Below are 17997 nucleotides of genomic sequence, written 5' to 3'. Positions count from 1 at the left end.
ACACATTCATAGGAGTGGTTCTCTGAGTCATATCTAACTGAGACGCAAACAAATTGCCAGTCATAAGGTGTGCTTTCCGAGTTTGAAATTCGACTCTCACAATTTGCTTATCCTTGCACAGATAAATACGATTGCAGGTCCAGTCATGTACTAGGCCTACGGCACACATGAAGGGTCTACCTAGGATAACAAAGTAGCCATCCGGTTGCTGATGGAAATGTATCACCACAAACCACACTCAATAGGTGAGACCGAAGGTTTTGATCTTTATGTCCCTTAGAACCCCCACTGGCTGGGTGGTCACACCTTCGGCTAATTTCACAACTAGGTTGGTGCTGCTCTCCATCTCAGGTTTTCCCCATTTTGCCGAGCACTGCTTCATGATGATATTGACACCCGCTCCACCATCCAAGATAGCCATTGGTAGCTTACAAAACTGAGGCATAACGACACACCGTTGCAGCAAACTGGATCGGGCAGACTGTTAGCAGATTGCATAGGGGCAGTATGTCAAATCGTGGTCTGTAGAGGTGTCAGGTCGCAGTAGAAGGCACCCAATCCACGTGACTAATGTGGTTGTTGGCTCAAATGTGATTGCTGGAGTTGAGGATAGTGTGACAGTGTACGACGGACTGCTCAGTTTGTCTGTGCTTTATTTTGCAAATCACAGAGCAGCTTTAGGACTGCATAATTGTCAGAGTGCTGACAGTTCGGGGCAGACTGAAGTGAGGCTGCAGCAGATTTAAATGCAGATTTTGAGGCAATCTTGATTGCTGGACAGCTATGCTACAGGCCTGCCGTGGCAGCAAGCAAGGTGGCTGCACAACTGTTGGTCTGGCCCATGGGTCAAACTGTGTTCCAATTAATAGAAACCCTTCCTCTAGAGCCATATAAACCTAGTAAGGATTTTCTTTGTTTTCTCACCTCCCCATGTTAACATCTGTGCTACTAGCCCTTGTGTGTTTGGAGCTTTCCCATTGGTGGCTGGCTTTTTCTGTCTGTCTTCCATGTCTTCCTTTGTTACGATTCCATTTGTTACTTTGATAGTATAGTTGTGGTTGCTCTTTTCTTCTCCATCTCTTTCATAGAGGCTTTTGGTGAATCGTATCAGGTCTTCCCACTGTGCCTTCCTTGCTTGGGGTTTGTTGCCGTGTCTTTCCTGGAAAAACTTTTTGGGATTTTGTTTCAGCTCCTCAAAGCCCTAAAGCTGCTTGCTTTTGAGATATATCTTTTTTTGTGCCTTACTACATGTCTATATGTTTGAGCTTTGTGTTCCTTTGTTGGATTTGTTGTATTCCAGGCTCTATTTGCATCCTTGCAATCCTGGTCGTACCAAAGATTACATGGGATCCCCACAATTCTCCCCTTGCTTTTAGTGAAACATTTTTGAGCTGTTGATTGCAGCATATTTGTTATATATTTGCTCATTTCTTGACATGTTGAAGGCATTTGCCCTTGTAATTGCGGCCTCTGTCATAAACATGTGCTTTTTTAAAGTTCATTTTTAGCCTGGGATGTGCAGTAGTTTTCTATTTTTTCACAGCATTATTTGTCCCTGTTATGCCTACGGACATTGCTCTATGGTCTGACTCAAGAGACTCATCCTCAATCTTGATGTAATCATTCATGTGTGCATGTGAGTTTGTGATCACATAATCAACTACACTTGACCCTTGAGCTGTCTTGCATGTGTATCCTTCTGTGTTTTGAATTTTTTGTGTCATTGCATATCACACAATGTCAGGAGTTTCCTTCTCATATGAGTGATTTCATTTGATGTCCTTTTCCATCTCTTCTTTCTTCATATCTTCTTCACTTCATCCATCCATATGGGGTATCTCCCCTCCATTGTTATGATGCCTTACATTCCTGTTCGTGTATTGGAATGCCCTGCTAGAACAATTGTATTACCTGGCTATACCCCCCCTTACATTCATGAGGGGGTCTTCTCGGGATATGTTGCTGTTGTTTTTGTAGATGGCTGATTGTGGGGTTGCAAAATAACATGCTGCCATTTTGATATTCTCCTCCTTTGCCATGATGTCCAGCCACAGGTATTGTTTGTGTGGGTTCTCTTTTACAACTTTTGCTGTCTTTTCCCACATCATTCTATTATAGCATGCTATCCCACCAAATCCTTGTCCCCCTATTTGTGTTTTTGCCCTAGATTGATGTTTTTATGAATCATTGAATTTATGGGGATGTGTTCCCCTCATGCTCTCATATCTCCAAAATTATGTGGATGTATGTCTCAGCTATTTCCTCTTCTAGTGTGATGACCTTGTCCACGTTCCAACATCCTAAGTTCAACGCTTGATCCCAAGGGTCTCGAGTCTCTTTGCTTGTCTCCCTCCCTCTTTGCTTTTTCCTATAATGAGAGAGAGAGAGAGAGAGAGAGAGAGAGAGATGATATGATTGTATTAAAGTCCGCCTGAGACCCTTCAAGATTTATGGGACTAGCGACCAATATTAACCATAATGGTGTTTCATATCTAGTGAAAGAAAAACACTATAGATTTGCTACGTTGTGACTACTTGTTGAGCTAGCTTTTTTGCTAGTCTAAGTAAGTTGTTGCTGTGTTCCAAGACTTGTTTTAACTAGCTTCCTAGCTTTTTGGCCGGCTGCTCCAACAGATTTTTCATTTTTGGCTCTGATGTCCCCTTAGTTTTCTCTGATGTGTGCATAGGCTCAACCTCTCAGGTTTACATGCTGCTCATTTTCTACCTCTCCTGTGAGGCCAATTTTGCAGATTCTTTCCTCTCTTGGGATCTTGGATCTTCCCAACCTGCCCCTCTCCATCTCTAGATCATGTGAGCTGGTTCTCATTTTGCAGATTAGATGCCTTTGAAGCATTGATGTCTTCTCCAAGGTATTTTTGCATTCCATAGCTGTCCATCTGATTGATTTCCTGTTTGTAAAACTACATTTTTTTATGTAGCTTCCATCGCCTCGTGTGATATCGCATCCATCTTCTCAAGCTTGTTGAGGTAAGCCATGTATTGGCATATTACTTCCCCTTTGAGAGGTCTCATAGTAGTCTCAGCCAGCAGGATGAGGTAGGGTGTCTATACCTTGACCCCTAGCTCTCCTATAAGAAATTTTTTATGTAAAGTTTCTATTCTTTTCCAATAAGTTCTAGAGAGCCCCAGCTCAGCTTGGGCACCCCTAAAGGATTACTGTTTGCAGAAGCATAGTATATAAACGCTTCCTCATTTCTTGAATCCGTAGGTTTGCCTTCTTGCACTACAAAGCTTTAAAATTTTGCAGAATTCTTCCTTCCATACAAGAGTTCAATTGGGGATATCTGCAAATTCCAGCCCTATGTGTGTGGTGAGTGACTGCGTGCGAAGGCTCCTCTTCGAAAAAGAAATCCATCTATTTATTTCGAGTCCCAATGATCATTACTTTTGTCTTGGTTATGTTGATTTGCTTGCATGTCCTTCTTGCTTTTTGCGAAGAAGACTACATTGTCTATGTAAATAAGCAATAATAGGGCATATCTTGCAATCTGGACTACTCCTCTGCTGTGTATTCTCATTCAATCTTCCAGTTCGTCGATAAAAAGACAAAAAAGAGTTGGCAAAAGGGGGCAGCCTTGCTTGACCTTTATGTCTCTACTTATGACAGCTTTCTTTGGGGCATGATCCATCTACAAGTAGCCATGCTAATTCGGCTTGTACTCTCTCGTAGAGTCAACATGTAGCCTCTTTGAGTTCTTGAGAACTTGGAGCTAGCTACTCACCATGATTGTGCGGTAGTTTTTTGCCATCTTGCTGTCTCCTCCCTCGTGGATCGATATAATCCTACTAAGCTTCCATTCTAAGGGAAACCCTTCCTCTAGAACCATATTCATAAGCTTGGTGAGCATTTTCTTTGTCTTCTCTCCTCACCATGTCAGCATCTCTGTCACTACTCCCTGTGTGTTTAGAGAAGAAATGTGGAATTGCCTGATCGAGATTGTCAAAGCGTGGGGAGGTGGATCCGAGTGGAGCCAAGCGAGTCAATGAAACCCTCCTCTGAGAATCTATAGGCAATGCTGCGTATAAAAATTGAGCTTCTTATTAACCTCATTGGGTGCTAACCATGTCCTGAACATGTGTAGCTTTATCAAATCTTCCCGAATGACTTGGTTTGCCTCAGGGAACCGAGGGGGTCCCAATACTTTATTGTAAAGACAACACTTTGTCCACATGAAGCCCAAGACTCGCAAACCATCTGCATGTTCGAGCATACCATGATCTATGATCCCCTCAGTTGCTAATGTCGTGGATGTAGTAACTTGCATTGAGCATCTGGTTGGAGAAGAAAGACACCGAACTATTATGGGATAATGTGGTGTGGGGCAAAAGGCTTACTGTAGATCATCTGGGCAAGCATTAAGACTTGGAGCAGCTCTACTCAATCCCAATCTGCATTTGGTAGGTCAGGCCCTCAGCAGGGACCACCAAACGTACTAATTGGGTGGACCAAAGAGTCAAGAAGAAGAGACTTGGTTGTAAGGTGCATGAAAGCACTAACACTCGAGTCTGGCAAGTGCGGCATACCCTCTGCTAAATCTAGCCTACATCGCCGGTCTTAACATGAAGACGGACCAGAGAAGAGTACTCCCTACTATTTGTAAGATGCAACAATCTGTATTCGCAACCCTTTGAAGGTGAATTGCTCTCTCTGTGTGATTGCTTTGGATATGTTGAAGATCATAACCTTTTTTTACCATGGTTGACTTCAAATCATGTGTCTCACAAAAAGTCTAGAGTACATCTAGATCTCTCCCTCGTGTGGAAAACAATCGAGTCCACCTGAGGAGGGCCATTGGTCCATATCATTATTAATGTATCCTGCCCATGTGAAAGAAAGAGTGCCCATATGAAGTGATAAGGGCTCGCATGTCTGCAGATACTAGGGATACCCCTGCCTCGTGCAACCAATTGGTAGAGGATAATAATGTAATTGCTTCATCACAAGAGGATTCAGGACAAAACAATCAACATATGTCACTTAGGTATCATGAGGTGAATGATAAGGGAGCTCAAGGAGAAGAAAACTCTCTTTTTTGTTTCATTGTGGCTTTTAAGAAAGTGTTCTGTTACGTCAGGAGCCAAAAGGTTGTTCGATTCTTGTTTGGGATAGTCATGGATTAGCTTGAAAACATGAAGGAGACAAGGATGAGAACACTTTCAAATAGCTGAATACATACTTCTTTTGCTGTTGTATATAAATGATGTGATATAACTTGTAAAGAAGTATATCTTTGATTTTCAATGATTGTTGAACGCTATTGAATTTTGCGAGTCATAGTTTAATCATACTTATTCTCTGGAGCTGCTATGTAGGAAACTTAAACTTCTGTGCCCATTATTCTAAGCTTCTGTGCTCATTGACTCAATACTCAATGCATGTCCTTAGATACAATCATCCTTGGTTCTTCATAATTAGTATGGGTCACATTTTACAGGGCCAAATGTTTTCTTGAAGCTGGTTGTGTAGGAACCTTAAACTTCTATGCCCATTCACTCTAGTCCATGCATGTCCTTAGAAACAATTGTCCTGGGTTCTTCGTACTTAGTATGGGTCACATCTTTTAGGCCAAATGTTTGCATTCTTTATAAGAAAGTTTTGAGATTTTTATCCTTGACATTATATTTTCTAAATATATAGTTTATGTTAAAATTGAAAGATCTTTAGCTTTGGGTAAGTTGATCTAACGAGGTGAAAGGAAATTGTTGTACTTGCAGGTGTCTGTAGTAGATAAGGCAACAAAGACATTGGTAGACTTAAATGGTGGCAATGGACTTGACCTTACGCAAGATAAGCATTGTGCACAGGTAGGTAGTTTGTCAACCTCACTTGAACATTGGTGAACTCAATGTTGGTGAATGGAATGTTTCTTGTTCATAGCATAGTGTATAAGAAAATATTTTTTCCTTGTGTGGCACTCTGTATTTATGCTGTTTAGAATCTTTAAGACAATTATTTTTATAAAATGACTCAAATATACTGCACCATATCTAAGCCACCACTTATATAATATCTAATATTGAGTGAAACTAAGCAGCTTGTAAATATGTCATTGCGTAGAGAAAGGGAAAAGTATTACTTTCAAAAAGATACAACTAGAGACAAGAATAACTACATCGATAAGAGTAGATTGTCACTTCTGTTGTACGCGCAAAAAGCCAATGAAGACAACTATGTATGCTTATCCAAGAAGCTAGAATAAATTAGGCAGGGTAGTACATAATGTCAAATAAAAAGGAGAAAAAGCCTTATAGCTAGATTGGGATATGAGTTGGTGGAAAGGTAGATTGAATCATTCACACATACACACACACACGCACGCACGCACGCACTCGTTTGTAAACGAAAATTTGCATTAAGAAGAATGTACATTCATAGCTGTCCCAGAGTGGAATAGCTACTACTCAAAACTCCAGTAATAAAAGACTTCCAACTGGGCCTGAGGAAGTTAGAGGAACGTCTCCAATGGAATGAGCATCCTGAAGAGACCGAAGCAAAGAAGCTTGAAAGTAGGGAAGACATTCACTGAAGAATGCTCATACCTACCTATGGTACAAGCACGATACAATGACCAAAGAGCCCAATAGCGGCATGAGTAGAAGATGTGATCATAGTCTGGCACAGTAGCATGTCTTCCAAACAACCAAAACTGCTTGCCAAATGAAGTGGAGGGAAAACGAGCTCAAGTCATCAATTAGAAAAGGAAATCACGGGCTATAGGACAGGTCCAAAACAAATGTTCTCTCTTGTGGATGAGAACAAGTGGGGCAAGCCGAAGAAGCAATGCGCTTGGCAACCAAGAAAGATCCGGTAATGCCCCAACCAAATAGCGCCATAGAAAGACCGTCTACTTGAGAGATATCTTATTGCTCTAGATGCGTCGAAGAGAAGTCCTCCACCAAGAAAGAGACTTATTTAAATGCCAAAAGCGATTTCCATGGTCCTGAATCCAAGGATGCGGAAGCAATAAGTGATATGCCTTCTTGGCAGAAAGATTTGCAATTGAAAAGGAAGAGTAACCTGGAGTCTCACGATCAAACCGCCAATCCAGTAAGGGGAGAGTAGAAAATAGGCGAGTGACAGGCTAAAAAGGTTGCAACAAGTTGTAATAATATGCCAAATAGATCTGCGATGCAACCCTAAACAAAACTGGCTGCTGGCCTATGGAAAGGAAAGTGTGTAACCTTGATCATCCACAACATCTGCCACTGTAGAAACCCCCAACCGATGCAGAAAATACTTCTTGCGAGGTTGTGAGTGAGCGAAAGGATGAGGAAAGACCTAACTCCAGTGAAGACCTTGCAATCAAAGTGTATTACCAAGATCTGGAGGTCTACCAGACTAGTTTAGATAAGCTAGAAGTTGCTGCCAATCATGAATCAATCGAGAAGAGAACAGATAGCCTAGAATATGACCAGAAAAGTGACCAAATATCACATGGGAAATAGCCGGAACCTAATGGCCAAAAGCATCCATATGGAGAGAGGTGACCAAACAAGACAACATAAGAGTCCATGGGTGACAATACTCCAAAAAGGTGGGCAAGAGCTAGCCTTGTGGGCCAACAAATGAGTGTGAAGATCAAGACCCCTTGGAGCTTGGGAGCTTGGGCGAACAAACATAATTGCATTTGAGAAGGCTAAGTGCCTTATGATCATGCTTGGTGCCCCGAAAGCATTCCATTACCTTAATGATAAACTTTTGAATATTCCGAGAAGACTGGAGAATAATGGGCAAATGAAACTGCACATAAGTTATGAGGATAGAATGGACAATAAGGTGAACATGCAGTGGCCAAGTAGATACCTTTCAATAATCTAACTTGCAAAACAGCTTTTGCAGCACCCAAAGTCTTATGGCAGAGAAGTATGCCATCCAATAGGATAGTCTAAATGACGCATCACTTGATTAGACGATAGCACTAGTCCAGGTCCAGGCCACAAGATGCTATGCCAATCACACTCACAGAGGCAGGAGTTTCGATTTATTGGAATTGACTTTCAGTCCAGCTGCAAGATGTAGCTCATGCATTATATGCCTGATATCAGCCTCCAAGTTTTGTAGGAGGAAGAAAGAATCATGGGCATAAGCCTAATTGACAAAAGGCGCTCCTCTTGGAAACTCAATGCGATGCAAATCTTGCCTAGAAACCAAGGCATTTGTGTGCATCAACATAGGATGAGTAACAATTGAAAAAAGGAGAGCATTAAGAGGGCATCCTTGTCAAACTATGCAGCCTAATAACCAAGGAGATGAGAGGGGATCAGATAAATGGCAACCGCCTATAGCCACTAAACCGCAATTTGCATCTTTTGGCCCAAAGCCCAATGTCGCATAACTGTAGCAATAAAATCCCATCTGACAGTATCAAACGCTTTTTCAATGTCCACGTGCATAATGAAAACATCCTGATGAGTGTATTTGGCATATTCTATGCCAATATAAGCATTTGCAATATTGTCCATGATCTGCCTACGAGGCACAAGATCATACTCTGTAGGGTGCAATCTCATGTACAAACAATGTGATGTATGCAAAACCAACATTGTAGAAATCAGCTTGTACACCTTAGGCATCAAGGTGATTGGACGTCAATCAGACAAGGATTGACAGGGGGCTTTTTTGAAATCAAACGCAGCAAGCCCTTTTTCCAACAAGCTAAAGGCGAATGACCAGAAATCCAAGCTCTATTAATCATGAGCAAAAGGACTTGGCTCAGCTGTTCCCAAAATTCAGCAAAAAATTCCACTGTCAAGCCATCCCATCTCGGAGATTAGAGCACTCCAATTTGGATAGTGCCACTTTAAATTCTAAACCTGTAAAAGGCAATTCCAGGTCATGTGCATCCTCCTGAGAGAGAATTGATTGAACATTTTGTAGAAAATCTTCTGAGCATCAACCTCCACAGCTATGGGAGGAGGCACATCTGCAAAAAGATCAGAAAAGTAACTTCGCACCTCATCGTCAAGCTGCTGCCTATTCATTGTCCATTTTCCATCTCAGCGTAGGACACAATGCAAGGAATGCATGCAGCGTGAGGCATGAAGACTTTTGAAAAAGGCCTTAGAAGAACAACTTGTATCTTGCATATAGCTTTTTGTCGAGAGCGAAGCTGCCATTTTCTCTGCTTGCGTTGGTCATTGTCAGACAAGCAATGAAGGGCATCTCTAGAAGCAAATTGGTTATCCACATACAATTGGCTCTGTTGTGCTACAGAAGTGAAGGCTGAACCAAAGCTTTTGCATCTGCTACTTTGTGATGCAAGTTCTCAAGATAGCATTAGCCATAGTCTTTAATGAGATCTTGCATTCCCATGAGAACCTTGTTTATAATCTCAAAGGCTAAGTGTGAAGATCAAGACCCCATGGAGCCTGGGCGAACAAACATAATTGCATTTGAGAAGGCTAAATGCCTTATGATCATGCTTCGTACACCAAAAGCATTCCATAACCTTAATGATAAACTTTTGAATATCCTGAGAAGACCAGGGAATAATGGGCAAATGAAACTGCACATAAGCTATGAGTATAGAATGGACAATTCGGAGGGGAACATGCAGTGATGTCTTGTGGCAGAGGAATATGCCATCCAATAGGATAGTCTAATAGCACTAGTCCAGGCCACAAGATGCTATGCCAATCACACTCATAGAGAGGCAGGAGTTTTGATTTATTGGAATTGACTTTCAGTCCAGCTGCAAGATGTAGCTCATGCATAATATGCTTGACATCAGCCTCCGAGTTTCGTAGGAGGAAGACAGAATCATGGGCATAAGCCTAACTGGCAAAAGGCGCTCCTCTTGGAAACTCAATGCCATGCAAATCCCACTTAGAAACCAAGGCGTTTGTGTCATCAACAGAGGATGAGTAACAATTGCAAAAAGGAGAGCACTAAGAGGGCATCCCTGTCAAACTGTGTGGCCTAAGAACCAAGAAGATGAGAGGGCATCAGATAAATGGCAACCGCATATAGCCAGTAAAATGCATTTTGCATCTTTGGCCCAAAGCCCAATTGTCGCATAATTGCAGCAATAAAATCCCATCTGACAGTATTAAATGCTTTTTCAATGTCCACCTGGATAATGAAAACATCCTGATGAGTGTATTTGGCATATTCTATGCCAATATAAGCATTTGCAATATACGAGGCACAACATCATACTCTGTAGGGTGCAATCCCATGTACAAAACATATGATACATGCAAAACCAACATTGTAGAAATCAGCTTGTACACCACAGGCATCAAGGTGATTGGATGGCAATCAGACAAGGATTGACAGGGGGCTTTTTTGGAATCAAACGCAGCAAGCCCTTTTTCCAAGGTAAAGGAAAATGACCAGAAGTCCAAGCCCTATATATCATGAGCAAAAGGACTTGGCTCAGCTGCTGCCAAAATTCTACAAAAAATTCCACTGTCAAGCCATCCCATCCCAGAGATTAGAGCACCCCGATTTGGATCGTGCCGCTTTAAATTCTAAACCTGTAAAAGGCAATTCCAGGTCATGTGCATCCTCCTGAGAGAGAGCATCAACCTCCACAGCTATGGGGAGGCACATCTGCAAACAGATCAGAAAAGTAAATTCACACCTCATCGTCAAGCTGCTGCCTATTCATTGTCCACTTTCCATGTCGGTGTAGGACACAATGAGAGGAATGCATGTGGCATGAGGCATGAAGACTTAAGGCCTTAGAAGAACAGCTTGTATCTTGAATAGCTTTTTGTCGAGAGCGAAGGCTAAGCGATGCCACATTTCTGCCCGAACTGCTGATGTCGAGGATGCATAGACAGAAGCTAACTCGTAATTGTCCTCATTAATAATGCATCTGACAATAAGACAATGACCATGCGGGTCATTATAAGCCAATTGTGGCTGTAAATCATTATGAACCAGCATTGCAACCCCGGAAAAAGAACTCCGGTCAGTATAAAGGATGCGAAAACCCGCAAAGAATCCTTCATGGCCCGCGAAGGAATGCTGATTTTGCTCTTGCAAACAAACTAGATGGAGCCTCAGTAATAGGATCCCAAAAGGCTTCACGGCCCGCAAAGGAATGCAGATTGCTCTTACAAACAAACTACATGGAGCCTAATAGAATCCCAAAGTAGCCTCCGTGTATTTATATTGCAGAGGCTCTGGATATTATATGTAAGACATCTAAGTGGTATGTGAACTAGTATATGTGACACAAGAACAAATTATTCCTACATGGCCATACCAGAGGGTGGCGGACCATCAAAATTCTGATAAGCATTCCTTGGGTCCTCATCCAGAACAGGACCAGGAGAAGAGGGAGGAAAGGTGGGATTATCATAAGGCATAGCTATCATCAAAGGTAAACACAATGGATTTGCATGAACCACTGCAGACCAAATTTTACCAACCCTCCATTGCTGCATTTTGTTTAGAAGATGAGGCATTTGCCGTCCAATTCTTATCAGCCAATGTCCTTGGATTGAAAACCTTTTTGGGTGCTTGCCAATCTGGAGAAGAGGGCTTCTCTGATGTTTTATCAGTTGCCTGGGAAGGCGTGGCCTGCATTTTGGCTTTACCCTTATCATTTACCACTGGAGGAGAGGCATTCCCCGCACCCCTAGCATGTGGTGCAGCAGCAGGCTTTGGCAAAGCAACCTCATTTTGGCGCACAGCCGCTGGGGGAGGTTTCAGTAACACCTGTGGGCATTCAAACTGCATATGACCAAATTTACCACATTCAAAACAAGAGTCTGCAAATTTTCTCCATTTCAGTTTAATGAAAATCTGTTGGGATGACATACCCGCCATATCAACTTGCAAAGCCACATGTGGAGTAGTGGGCTTGTCAGTATCCCACAAAACATAAAAGTGGTTGGCGCTACCAAGAGCACATGGGGGACAAACTACTTTAAAGTTTCCCCAAAGTTTCAGCCAAGTAGGGCAATGACGACCTGGAATATAAAGGCAAATCAACCACCTCAACCTATACCGGGCATCTATGTCATATAAGGCTTTGATAATCCTTGGTGGGCATCCAAGGATATACATGCACCAATTGATTGCCAAAGAAAAGTGGAGATTTAAGCAAAAGCTGTTGCTTACATTGGGCATCAGTAAAGATGACTCCATAAAAGCATTTATCTGCTATATAACAACCCTCAACGTAGCAGCCCTTGAGCAGGATTTTAACCATTGCGCCACATCCCTTGCATCAGGCATACGACCTGGGAAAAAAACAAAACCACTGCTCTTTGAGCTTGATTGATTTCTGAAAATCCTCAGAAATGGTTGCAGCTCCAGTTTTGTGCAGAACTAAAAATTCTCTGCAACCATTTGACGACACTTGGGATTATTCCTGTTATGCTGTTGAGACTCCATTTGAAAAGGCTTGAAGTAGGATAAAAAAGAGGCAAAGGGGACAAGGAAGTTAGCACGCAGAAAAGAAAAGATATGGACAGAAAAAAACAGCAAGAATAAGGAGAATATATGAGAGGTATAAAGAGGGAAAAGAGAGGGCTAATCAGGGCTGAACAGAAGGGGACTAATGGAAGGGCTTAAAGCGAGCTATGAACAGGTGAAAGTAAGACCTAAAAGAAGCGAACCAGCAGCAGCAGATTTCGAATTGAAAAGGTGTCTGTAGAACTTTGAAAATTTGCCCAAAACCCCCAAAATACCCACTTACGCACAGCCCTTGTGGGAAACATCTGCAGCGCACAAAATTAGGCGGCAAAACAGAGCAGTCGTGCTGACAGGATGGAGGACCTGTACACATAGCATTAAAAAATCTTAATAAAGGAAAAAGTTCCCTTGGCCCGTTATTACATAACATTGGCCACGGCCATAGGAAAAATAAATATTTCTAACACTTTCCTGCAGTGACAATGTCACAATATACAAGGTAAACATCAATCACCAATGGAAATAAGTTTTAAAGCTTTGCGAAAAGCCTCAAACTTTTGGATGAGGTAATGCTTTGGTGAAGATATTTGCCACATTCTGCTGTGTAGGGCAGAAGACCAAGCTGATGTCTTGTGCATGTAGCCTCTCCCTTACATAATCAATTTCATTGTGTTCCATACGAGCATGAAACATTGGATTGCGTGCAAGTGCAACGGCACTCTGACTGTCATTGAGAATTGGAGTAGGCTCCTCCAATGATGCATGAGATCACCTAGCAAACACCTCAGCCAAATATACTCGAATGTGGTCATGAGGTTGCCCTGTACTATCCTCACATGAGGACATTATTGTAGACTGTTTATTGCTTAACCAAGAAATGCACGAGTGTCCAAGAAAGAAACAGTTACAACTGTGGACGGCCGAGTATTAAAATCATCAGACCAATCTGACTCACTGTGAGCATGTAAGTGAAAGTCACCCCCCTGGGAAAGAGCAAAACCAAGAGACTGGGTTCCCTGCAAATATTGAAACACACGCTTGTCAGCCTGCCAATGTGGAGTCTTTGGGCTGTGCATAAACCTGCTCAACTGGGACACTGCATACGGAATGTCAGGACGTGTGTGGCATAAATAAGGCATCCCAAACACATGTATCAAAAGCTTCACTGGCATCATGAAGAGAAAGCTTAAACTGTGGCTCCATAGGAGTAGAGATGGGCTTGCAATTCTGAAATCTCAACCATTCTAGGAGCTTTTCAATATACTTAAGCTGCAACTGCCCAATACCTCTATCATCCTGTATAAACCAAATGGTAGTGAAGCCACCCCAAATCTAACATCTCAAACATCTGCTGTAATTCAGCCTTAAAATCTGCAATTTTTGCAGCATTAGTACCAGTGAGCAGCATGTCATCAACATAGAGAACAATGATTATTATTATTATTTAAATCTTTAGAACAACATAAAATTCTAAATTTGTATGATTGGACTTATTCTAGTCTTACAAAGGTATATATAAACAATGATGAGCAAATCCCCCCGTGCTCTCATGTGGACTATTCTGCATTCCCTGACTGGTCAAAAAGGTATCTATGTTTGCATGTCAAGCTCGAGGAACTTGTTTCAAACCATACAAGGCCTTTGTCAGCATGCATACTTTGTCTTCCTTGCCAGGCTCCGCAAATCCAATGGGTTGAGAAACATAGACCTCCTTCTGAATGTCCCCATTCAAGAATGCAGTTTTGATATCCAGCTGGTGGATCTTCCATCCATGAAATGCGGCCAATGCAACCACACACCTAATGGTGGTCATATGAGAAGTGGGGGCAAGTAAAGGGCTTATAATGTTGATATTGTATGGTATGTTTGCAAGCCCATTTACATCAATATTTGCTGCAAAACTGTGTTTTGTTTATATAGCAGAAAGATGCTATACTTATTCCATCATGATGTACAAGCAGCCTGTGCAGTGGAGGCTCTAGCCCAATTATGTATCTAGACTTTCTGTGATGTTGCAAATGTGTGAGCTCCCAATGTGCTACACTTGGAGTCATTCAAGTGGAATTTCTGAATATTATTTCCAAAGAAACAGGGTTGAACCTGTAGCCTCAGGAAGCATGAGATAGAGGCGTTAATTCCTTCAAGTAGATGAAATTTGAATTTGAACCTGGGTTTGAACCTTTAGCCTCAGGAATCATGAGAGCTGTTCCTCCCTTCTTCTTTTTTTTTCAAGAAAATTACTTCATTAAGTATGAATGAAAACCACAAGAGCAAGCTCAAATGCAAGAAAAAACAGCTCAAAGTGTTGTTCCTCCCTTTTAAGTAGATGAGATTCGAAGTTGTTAGGTCAGATCGAGTGTGGACAGTAAGAGAATCCAGGCTTCTTTATTTATTTGTCTTCCATCAATTTCTTCTTTTGTCAAGCATTCATTTAAATAATGAATTGAGGTTTTATGCAAAGATTTCAACAGGCTTCCCCCTCAACCATTCCCCTACCCAAAAAAGGGGAGAAATAGGATCTCACTGATTTTCTTGTAAATAGATATGATCATATATGTTGCTTTGCCCATTACATTTTATTGGTTGGTGGATGTTTTAATTCAAAAGCAGAGGTATGTTAAGAAGGTCATTCTAATATGGGATAACTGGCTGCCAGTTAGCAGAGAACTTTCCAGCCTGGTTTAGTGTGAAATGGCTTGGCAGAATATATGTTTCTGTGACAAATTGGTTTACCAAATTCGCATTCCTGTGACAAGGAAAAGAACACAAAATCCCCTTCCTAATTTAAAAGTAAAGGAATGCACATCTGCATTGGGACAACTCAATTGTCTCTATTTTGCAGGAGCTCGGGTTTGACAGATCGTTGCCTCCTATTAGAATTAGGAGAGAAGGTCAGTCTTCTGATTCTTCCCCGTCAGATCTTTCACCCCCATCACCAAAGCGGATGCGGCAGGGGCCTAAAGAAAAAGATCAGTGGCTTGGCCTTTGGAGTTCTGACGAAAGTAAAGGATCTACTGCTTAATCTAGTTGCTTCTGCTTGTGTAGTCGTGATATGTACATATGAATTTCAGAATCAGGGCTATGATGAAAGGGTTGATCTGGTATGTAGCAGGAGATATATAATAGTAATGCCTATGAGTAGGAAAAGTCCTGTTGGTTGTTATAGAAAAAGGATGAAGCGTGAAGGATGTAGATGAGAAAGGTGTCGTGCCATGGAGCTCTTGGAGTTCTCTCGACGATGTGTGGACTTGTAATCTGATTCCCCATGGTTTTGATTTTCAGATCGGTGGTTTATATATGAACTTGTATAGTGAAAATGAGATGCAAAGGTGACATTCTTTTTGTCTTTATGATTAGGTCTCCTTCAATCCGATTCCTGCAACCCATGTGCACATGCATGCGGACCTACCTACCTTGATGCACATGCACTCGTGCATGCACACACATCCTTGTGCACAAGCCATGGTTGTATGATTCTTTGAGTGCATAGCATTTGAAGCACATTAGGTGCGAGCTTCGGAAGAACCTATTTCTGAAATTTTAACATGATGTTTTTAAAAGTTAAAAAAAAGGAGGAAAGGGAAGGAAAACTATTCACATGGCATGCTGAAGCACATAAACGATCTAAAACATCATATGAAACCATAAACAGTATGGAGTAGTAATAGAGAGGAAAGAAACTAAGAGAAGTCTGATAAATGCATCATGAAATCTAATCAAAATACATCCAATGCATTGCGTATATTGCTTGCATATCAACAATCACCTGAGTCATGTGATATGATTAAAAACATGAAAGTCTAGAGTCTACATCATGCCAAAGGCTCCTCTTCACTATATCAAAATGCTAAATCTTGAGACTTAGTATCAACATCATCACTATCCTCATCGATGTCCTCCGATGAGGGCCCCAAGTCTCCACGATCCATAATATACCCTTGGTGATCATAGCTAGGTTCCCTAATCTGCTACAGTTTTGGCTCAAACTTTGCCTCCTCGATCTCTATCTATGCCTTTGGATCTACAAGATCCTCTTCATACCTGTTTGCTCTCAAGGTACACCCCTATGTGCTATAGCACGTCCACCTCATCCTTTGGCTTAGATCACATTTAGTCTTTACCTTCTCACCAACTTAAGGTACATGTAGCCATGCTTAGTATCCCCAGAAGTTATCTCCTATTGGGACTAGGCACATCAACTTCTAAATATTGGGCATTATAAAAAGGGATTTGGTCGTTAGATTGATGACACCCTCCTATAGGTTGTGGTATTCTTGATCTCTTATGAGGCTACAAACGAACCATCGTGAATTGTACGCACAGATGAACAACAAAATGTTCACCTTTTATAATGCCTTTGATTGATTATGCCCTCCTAAATGTTGTACTCTTGACCTCTTATCAAGTTGCAAACAAAGCACCTTTGAACTACCACCACTTTTTTTGCACGAATGAACAACAAAATGTGCATTTGCTTGGCAGTTGCAATAGTGCAAACCTTTTCTACTAATGAAAATCCCTTAAAGGTCTCACATTCACAATTGCTTCACTACTTTGCATGACCAAACACATGTATGTGCACTTCCTTGACCAAGATACACAAAGGCACATAGAAGTTATGGTTGTCCATTTGGACATCCACACTCCCATGGGAAAATGATGGGGTGGCAAACATATTGCATGGGTTGTTCTATTTAACCAAAGTCAATCCATAAGTTCATAGTGTGGTCTCCTAAGACATGCTAAGTCATTTTTTGTTTGTTTGGTGTTGTAAAGTGAGGATAAAGTTGCAAGATGCACACATGAACTTACAATTAACAAAATATAAGGGAAGTTGACTTTTCCTACGGAAATGCCTTGGTTAATAGGTCTTCAAGGCTCCCTTTGATCTTTAGAGGAATTGTGGGTGGGGGAGAGATCTCAAATTTACACCTAGTATGAAATGGGATATTTTGTTTTTTGTCTTCATATATTCTCTCTAACTATTTGCTATTGAAATTGCAAACATGTTTTAAAAAATTTATAGATTTGCCTTGCGTTGAGTCAAGATCACCTAGAAGTCTTCTACTTCACAAGCACATTGGGATAGAGAACCCTCCCTTACTAAACAAAATGTTGTGAGATGGGGTTTTGTGCTTGTAAATTGATTGTCTTAACTAATTGAACATGGTCTTGTTGTTGTAACCAAATCAATCACCAATTGAACATGGCCTCGTTGTTGTAACCAAATCAATCATTTTGCCAAAATAATCCATGTTACTATCAAGTGGTTTGTATAGTCTATCCATTATTCATTGCCAATATAAAAAACGCGGTGTCATATTTTGATTGGAGAGCTAATAGTTGCAATTTTACATGTCGAACCATCTAATTAGTTCATCAACGAACATGATTCATTGGACATGCCATTTGCAAGTTCTTGATCTCTATTATAAGAATGTAGACTAGTTCTCCAAACAATTTCAAATATAAATATTATCATGATTGCCTTGAGTTGTCTTATCAATGAATATTGTAGGATGACAAGATGATACAATTTAACATAAGGCCTAATGACTATGCCACACCAAAGTTTGGTGCTTGCTTAGAACGTATGTGTGCTT

At 41.3% G+C, this 17997-nt stretch overlaps 1 protein-coding gene across 1 annotated transcript in view; it reads left to right on the top strand.

Moving 5' to 3' along the window:
- The window catches only part of LOC147905129 (uncharacterized), a 51019-nt gene extending 35252 nt beyond the window's left edge, over window positions 1-15767 (top strand). Inside the window, exons 7-8 of the mRNA XM_087396884.1 lie at window positions 5737-5826; window positions 15237-15767. Of these exons, the coding sequence (XP_087253010.1) occupies window positions 5737-5826; window positions 15237-15416 (270 nt within the window). The 3' untranslated portion in view covers window positions 15417-15767. The remainder of the gene's footprint in view (window positions 1-5736; window positions 5827-15236) is intronic.
- Window positions 15768-17997: the final 2230 nt, after the last annotated feature.

This window comes from Dipteris shenzhenensis, chromosome 2 (genome assembly GCF_047967505.1).
Source record: "Dipteris shenzhenensis isolate YYH24624 ecotype China chromosome 2, Dip_SZ_1.0, whole genome shotgun sequence".
Taxonomy (NCBI): domain Eukaryota; kingdom Viridiplantae; phylum Streptophyta; class Polypodiopsida; order Gleicheniales; family Dipteridaceae; genus Dipteris; species Dipteris shenzhenensis.
This window is presented reverse-complemented; position numbering and strand designations above follow the sequence as displayed.